This window comes from Saccostrea echinata, unplaced genomic scaffold, assembly GCF_033153115.1.
Source record: "Saccostrea echinata isolate AGI-Se365-2 ecotype Australia unplaced genomic scaffold, CSIRO_AGI_Sech_v1 ptg000009l, whole genome shotgun sequence".
NCBI lineage: Eukaryota > Metazoa > Mollusca > Bivalvia > Ostreida > Ostreidae > Saccostrea > Saccostrea echinata.
Genome location: NW_026889758.1, coordinates 27,423,037 through 27,431,467, shown reverse-complemented (window position 1 = coordinate 27,431,467; position 8,431 = coordinate 27,423,037). Strand labels below are relative to the sequence as shown.

Below are 8,431 nucleotides of genomic sequence, written 5' to 3'. Positions count from 1 at the left end.
TGCTTTCAGTTTATTTTTTATGCTAATTTTAGAATAGAATTCAAGGTTGAAGTCATCTTTATGTTGAAAACCTGGGCAGTGTGAAAAAAGGTTAATCAGCTGAGTGGACTGTAATGTCATTAGGAGAGGAAACTGTGTGGTTGTTACATGTATACCTTTCATTTGCAATTGACCAAGTACATGTAGCTCAGTTAATGCAGCACCTGTTTAGAAGTCAGTGAACTATGGTTAGAGTCGGTCTGGATTGTTGCACATCTCTCCCTGTTATTATACTGAATTGTATTGAACTTCAGAAATCTGAATAAGAGAAAGTTTTTACAATATAAATGTTACCCATTTTATTTTTCACTCATATAGACATGTCAGTGTATGCCGGTGAAAGGCTTCAAATTTAGACCTATACTCAGCACACAGGAGCAGTGAGGGTTCTTTATTGTGCCAACGCCTACCTTGACACGGGATCTTGTTTTTAGCTCTTCTGAGCCAAAGGCTCAAAGAACTAATGCTATGGCCATTTGTGTGGTGTGTGTAAACTTTTTAGAATATGGGCCATAACTCAAGAACCCCTTGGCCAATTATTGTCAAATTTGTCACAGGGTATCCTTGGCCCAAGGGCTCCCTTTTATACTAAAACTAGGGTTGTGACCCTTTAACAAGGGGAGATAATTAGGAAAATTACTACTTTTTGAACTTTCCAGGCATTCTATTTCAAAACGTTTTAGAGGCATAATTTGGACATTTTGAGGTCTATGATCATGAAACTTTGTAAGTTGATGCATCTTGGGTCCTCACAAAACGTCAACTGAAAAGTAGGTCACTGTGACCTACTTTTCAATTTATATGACTATAATTAAATATTTCAGTAACTAATTGGCTTAGAATCATCAAAATTTGTCAGTTGATGCATCTTGGGTCTTCGAGGTAGGTCAACTGAAAAGTAGGTCACCATGAACTACTTTTGAAAATTTATGGTTTTAATTAAATATTTCGGGTACTAATTGACTTAGAATCATTAAACTTTGTCAGTTGATGCATCTTGGGTCTTCAGAGTAGGTCAACTGAAAAATAGGTCACAGTGACCTACTTTTGAAAATTTATGGCTTTAATTAAGTATTTTCAGGTACTAATTGGCTTAGAATCATCAATTTTTGTCAGTTGATGCATCTAGGGTCCTCAAAGTAGGTTGACTGAAAAGTAGGTCACTGTGACCTTCTTTTCAATTTATATGACTATAATTCAATATTTTGGGTACTAATTGGCTTAGAATCATCAAACTTTGTCAGTTGATGCATCTTGGGTCTACGAAGTAGGTCGACTGAAAAGAAGGTCACTGTGACCTACTTTTTAAAATTTATGGCTTTAATTAAATATTTAGGGTACTAATTGGCTTAGAATCATCAAACTTTGTCAGTTGATGCATTTTGGGTCCTCGGAGTTCAACAACTGAAAAGTAGGTCACCGTGACCTACTTTTGAAAATTTATGGCTTTAATTAAATATTTCGGGTACTAATTGGCTTAGAATCATCAAACTTCGTTAGTCTATGAATCTTGGGTGCGTGGAGTACAACAACTGAAAAGTAGGTCACTTTGACCTACTTATAAAATTTTATGGTTATAATTTTAAAAAATATTTTAGGTATTAATTGGCTTAGAATCATCAAACTTAGTTGATGGGTCCTCAGAGAATGACAAGTGATAAGTAGGTCACCATGACCAACTCTCAGGTACTAATTGGCTTAGAATCATCTTGGGTTCTCAGAGTGTTTTATCTAAAATGTAGGTCATGATTACCTACCTTTGGAATTTCTAGGGTTTATCTAAATATACAGGATACTTAGAGGCTTCAAATAGAAGTGATAGGTTGTACAGTTTATCAGAAGAGCAATTCAAGGCCCTTGGGCCTCTTGTTTAAGGTCCCATCTGAAAGACCCCTGACTTTGCGAAGGAACAGTCACTACCTATGTTTACGTCTTAGGTTTGACAGGGCACGGCAAACGAGAATCGAACCAGGGGCTAGTGATCACTAAGCGCCCTACCACTAGACTACTGTGACTGGTTCCTCAGACTTGTAGGGGCTGAGAAAAAACTAGAGATATTAGAGTACTATCTGAGTACTCAACTTCCAACATTTCTTCTTAGAGAGATACAAACCAGATATAAATTATACACTTTTTCTGCCAGTGACCTTGAACTTGCTGGAATGACCTTTTTAGAAGATCAAGACACACCATCAGGTCATAAGCAATCTTTGTGCTAGGTATTCAGAGCTTCCAATGATTCTCCATTACTTCAGCCCAATTAAATTTGTGACAGACAAAGATTTGAATGTCCTTACATTGTACATGCAAGAAGTTTTGATGTGATGATTTTTTGCAAGTAATGCCCCTTTTTGAATTATACTGTGTATTTAAAGTGCACAGTGTCATTCATTATGTGTTGCATTGTCAAGTTTTGGGGAGCATGGGGTATGTGAGCTTGCTCATCGTTTCTTTCATTGATTCTAGGCCTCATGTATGTAGTCATCATGTGCAAGTTACACATTTAACCAGATCCAGACACAATTCTACATGATAATTTCAAATGAGTGACCTACATTTGAGTTAAAACAAACTTTACTACAAAAATATATATCAAACAAGGTTTGATGATGCCTGGCCTTATATTGTGCATGATACATAATTGAAAGAATTTGACTACGCATAGCCATATAATTGGAAAATAAAGCCATCATTACTTAAATAAAACACCTGATTAGCAGACCACCATAGGTGTCACATAGATACAATCCAAACATGAATACAAGAAGGAGTGAACAAAGGGTACCCTTATTTTAATTATTCACATAGAGTCTTGAAGCTCCAAAAGTAGGTCACAATGACCTACTTTTTGGTTGACACGTTACAGGGATCCAAGAAAGTTAACTAAGAAAGTTTGAAGATTCTAAACTTCTTCGTACCCTTAATATTGAAATACAACCATGAAATTCCAAAAGTAGGAAACTGTGACCTACTTTGTAGTTGACACAGTCTATTAACCTAAGTTGCATCAATTGACAAAAATTTGATAATTTTAATCCTGTTACTATTCTAAATATTGAAAGAAAAGTTTGTAAAATAGGTCAGTGACCTACTTTATGGTTGAAATACACAGAGAACCCAAGATGCATCAACTTAAAAAGTTTGATAATTTTTAACCAACCAGTATCTGAAATATTTAAATATAGCAATGAAATTCCAAAAGTACATCACTTTGACCTACTTTTTGGTTCACACAGAGGACCCACTATGCATCAACTGCCAAAGCTTGATGATTCTAGGCCATTAGCATCTGAAAATGCTTAAATACACATTGTAGTCATGAAATTTCAAAAAGTAGATCACTGTGATCTACTTTTTCATAGATATGCTCCAAGGCCTAAGGATGCACCAGCTGGCAATGTTTGATGAACTTAGGTTTCAAAGTGTCAAAAATATGCGTCTTAACCATTTTGAAAGCAAATACCTGCAAAATTGAAAAAGTAGGTCACTGTGACCTACTTTTTCACGAGTATGTTTCAAGGCCCCAAAATACATCAGCTTACAGTGTTTGATAATTCTAACACTTAGGTAATTGAAATGATTAACATAAATGGTTAAAAAATGATTAGACATAAAATTTAGAAAGTAGGTCACAGTAACCTATTGTTTAGTTGACATGCTTCAAAGCCCCATGATGCTTAAACTGACTAGTTTTTATGATCATAGGCTTCAAAGTGTCTAAGATATGCATCAAAATCAAATTGAAAATGAATAGCTGCACAAATAGTCACCATGACCTACTTTTGAATAGTCATCATGACCTACTTTTGAGTCAATATGACATGAGGTCCCAAGATGCATCAACTAACAATGTTTCATAATCTGAGTCCTTAAAGGGGGCAAAACATCAAAGTTTTAGCAAAATATATTATTTTAGATCATCTTTGAAATGTCCTTGAGACAATCCCTTTGCCCCAGGGTGATGCCTTGAAAAAAATTTAATCTACAACATATTCTCATCCTATGCATAAGTTTGGGGATAACCTACCCAGTGTTTTTCGAGAAGACTTTTTCGCAGCCACTTATTTCTTTTTATTTCCCTAATTATTTTCCCTTGTTTAAGGGTCAAATCCCTAATTTTAGTATAAATGAAAGCCCTTGGGCCAAGGATACTCTTTGCCAAATTTGACAAAAGTAGGCCAAGGGATTCTTGAGATATGCTGCATTTTCCAAAAAAGTTGATGCACACTGTACACAGCACAAATGGCCAAAGCATTAGCTCTTTGACCCTTAGCTAAGAAGAGCTAAAAATTCTCTCTGATTTTTGCTTTTGTTCAATCGTGATCCTTCAACGAAAGTGACTGCTGTACATGTATGTGTGTATAAAGTTAAGAGGCAACAGCTGAAACTGTTTTGTTTGATATGATCTTTTACAGATTTTACAGGCACACAAATGTACAGATGAAGGACAATGAACAAAGACATATAACTGCTGAGAAGCTATATGTCATTGATATATTCTGTACAAATTTTTCTATCATTCATTCAAAATGGTTTAAATTAAACAATCCTGACACAGAACATCTCTGTTACCTTCTTACAGATATAAATATTAGAAATATCTCAGAAATACTGAGTGAACATAACAACTCATAAAGAGTTTTCTCCCTCTTTATTGTTACATGGTAAAAATGAGTCACTGCTAAGATCTAAAAAAAAATATTATATATCAACATATATGTAAAATAAATGTATTAATCACTAACCATACACTGACAGAAAAAACAGTACACAAATGTAGTTACATGATGTCCAACAGACTCTATTCCAAAGTTTCTAGGCTAGCTAGCTTTCCTGAAATTATCTATACTATGTCAAGTTTTCAAAGAAAATCAATACTCTTGAAATTGTTTTTTAAAATCTTAATAATTTGGTAAACAACTGCTTTACAACATTATTTGAATGCCTGCTTCCTTCAGTAAATGAAGGGTGGTATTCAAGATTTTGCAAGTTCAATTTTTGCAGTATTATATAACAGGTAAGCTGCTTCATCACAAATCACAAGAAATATATATAATTATATATGTTTACTTGGATATGTAATTGCATGTATTCTCAAATACAGACATATCAATATTATGCAAAACCATATATTTCTCTAGTACATGTATTTCAAATAAAATTTTCATCTTATAATAATTATACATGTATCATTAAATGTTCAATGAAAATCCTTCAATGTAAATATTCACTGCATAAGTTGTCATTACTCATTAATAAACAGGAGCTTCTTAGTGAATCAAACAGATACATTAATTTTTGTCATTCCACTGAATTTTCCACCAGGTTTCATAAGCTGTAAATACATTGTTAAATAATAAAATCCTTCCTTCATTTCTTTATATGGTGATTATGGTGCAATCAAAAGTCAGGATTTTTTTTTTTCTCAACTTGTGATTGGAGTTTATTGATATAGTTCGACCAATCAGCCATTTTGTAAATGAGGATATCTCTGTTCAGGATATATCTTGACTCTTTAGTCTCAGGAATGAAAACACACAGGTATACAATGCTCTGTAAGATATACCACTCTATAAACAGATATGGTGTCATCCAACTTTGAGCTGATTTACACATAATGTGTTCAGGAATCTATATTGCAAATAAACATATGCTCCTTAAGTAACAAATAAACACTCGAAACCTGCTTGTTAATTACCAGCATTCTTTTTAAAACTTAATTTTTTTGAACGCTTTTTATTTTTGTCGATGTTACAAGCTGTGGTTACTAAGTACAAGTAGTAAGATTTGAGATCACGTAACGTAAACAATCCTGACTTTTGGTAACAACATAGGCCAAAGGTTTGTGAGGAGAGTAGCAGATGAAAAAACCTATGGTTAGCAAAGATGATATAACACAAGTTTTCAAAAACAAAATGTGTAAATTTAAAATCATCTACAAACTCTCCAAAGTCCAGGATTAACAAAACAATGATCAAACTGTTGTGCAATAACAAAGTGCAGTAAAAAGCCCAAATGATCCATTATTAATCTGATGGAACACTAAATAACAGAAATAAAAGCTGTTTCTTTCATCTCAAAAAATTCATTTGGTAAAAAAAGCACCTCAAAATTAAACAATATATCGACATTTCATACTTGAGCAATTGAACACATCGGACGGATACCAGTTAACAAACTCACAATTGGATACCAGTTTTAAAACAACCTCACTATCTGACAGAAAATATATGCTGATTGCAGCATGTATAATAATATAAAACATTTCACCTGCACACCTGTAATAATTTCTTACAGCCAATATAGTACATGTAAATTAAGATCAGAATTTTATGATAAAGCACCACGCATACACTATAACATTTGTGGATTTATATGAGAGTTCTTCATCATGCATGGTAACATCTTTCATCATTTTTATTTGAAAGATTATAAAACTGTGAAATACCGAAGACTAACAAATTGAAAAAAAAAAAGCCTGTAACCATATTCACAATATATCAGGTACATTGGACAAGGCACTAACATGACTGTATATTAAATAGGAGAGTGTGAGGGTTACAATTAGGGTTTGACTGACATAATACTGTACTATCTTTTTATTTCATAGTAAGTTAGTAAAACCTTTGGAATGTTAACACAAACATAATGATAAAATACTATAAAAATACAGAAAGTTTCAATAAATATAATATGTGTAAAATTATAGGATGAAAATAGATTATAATAACTGTTATTTCCAAAAACTTCTTATTTATGATTAATTAAGGCACGCTCTATATGAAAGAAATCTTTTTTTGTTAACAAAATTATTCAACAATGCATCCTTTTCACTATCTCTTGGAAACTGAAATAGTTACAAATTTTCAATTATATAAATTTAATTTTTCTTAAATTAAATCAAGAGTACTTTATTACAAGTTTTCATCAAGCTCTACTCAAACAATAGACTTATATCAAAGGAGGTAAGTTTATATAAAGACACTGATTGGGAAGCTAATAACCACTGAAGGTCTCTATACTCCTCACTTTATACTGACTCATGAGTAAAACGGCACTTACTCCTTCCTGTGTTTACCAAAACATGTACATGTATGTATTGCTTATATCTGACTTCACAACTTTAATCTGTTTAAAATAATTTTTGAAGGCAGATATATGACTTCTGTCCAACTTCAAAAGTATTATGTGTTAAAAATAATTTTTAAATGGAGATACAATGGTTTTACTGTTAACAGCTTGATGTTTTTCCTTTTGTAATCTGCTGGTTTCTGGTATCTGTCAAAAAAGAAATCCCAATGATATCATGCAATTACAGATAAACAATAGAATGCCAGACTTTAATATTTAAAAACTGTGGATTTAAACATATCAAGTTATAATGCTTCTAACAGAAAAAATAATATTTAGAAAAAGCAGTATAAACTTAATTTATACATTTCTGAGTGTTGTGTTGTACATTTATTACTTACAATTCTAATTCTCTGATGAGACTGTAGCTCTACTTACAATTCTAATGCTACTGGTCCCTCTTTGACTTCATCCTTCTCCATAAAGGCCCAACACTTTGTGCTGATCATGTTTTTCTTTGGTTTAAAATGCTTGAACTCAAAAAATATTGAAAACCCTAAAAAAAAAAAAAAAATAACACGACAAATATGATTAAAAACATTTCAAAAGTATCAAAATTATTTTTAAAATGTTTGCTCTTCGTTTAAGGAAAAAACAAACAAACAAATTACATGTACCAGTGTACTGCAACATTGCAACATGTATTTATTTCAGCTTATTCAACATCTAGTGCAAATGTACTAAGGTCATAGAGTGAAGATAATAGTTTATATTAAAATTACATTCAATGACAATAAATGTCATGTAAACTGTAATTGGAGATATTGAAAGGTCACATCAAAGGTTATATTCCGATGTTGCTTTACTCACATTGGTCATTATTTGAATGAGCTACAAAATAATCTCTTCTCATTCAAACACGTCCAGATTTGGAAAGGATTGAACATTTGGCTGTGGTTTGTGATGATGTTTGGGATATTGTATGCACACATATTATGCACGCTATACAAGTATTCATACATAAGAGGTCCATGGACCACAATGTTCACCTTCAACAACTTGGCTCTCCTGTTATTCATCATGAGATAAAAGATTTGTTCTCTCTTAAGATAAATTTTGAACTCATATCATGACACAAACCTAGCCCAAGGGGTTACCATTATATTTTAATTGAAATCCCCTATAAAACTTAAATCTCCTACTGTGGCCCATTGTGTCTGAATCCTACAGATTTGAGCAAATTTGGATCTACACTACCTGAGGGTGCTTGCATATAAATATGACTGACTAATCATGGCTTTGCTGTTCTTGAGAAGATTTT

At 32.7% G+C, this 8,431-nt stretch overlaps 1 protein-coding gene across 1 annotated transcript in view; it reads right to left on the bottom strand.

Moving 5' to 3' along the window:
* Positions 1–4,673: 4,673 nt before the first annotated feature.
* The window catches only part of LOC133183538 (axin interactor, dorsalization-associated protein B-like), a 32,944-nt gene continuing 29,186 nt past the window's right edge, over positions 4,674–8,431 (bottom strand). Inside the window, exons 9-10 of the mRNA XM_061318481.1 lie at positions 7,549–7,666; positions 4,674–7,317 (exon numbers count right to left, since the gene is read on the bottom strand). Coding sequence (XP_061174465.1) covers positions 7,224–7,317; positions 7,549–7,666 — 212 coding nt within the window. The 3' untranslated portion in view covers positions 4,674–7,223. The remainder of the gene's footprint in view (positions 7,318–7,548; positions 7,667–8,431) is intronic.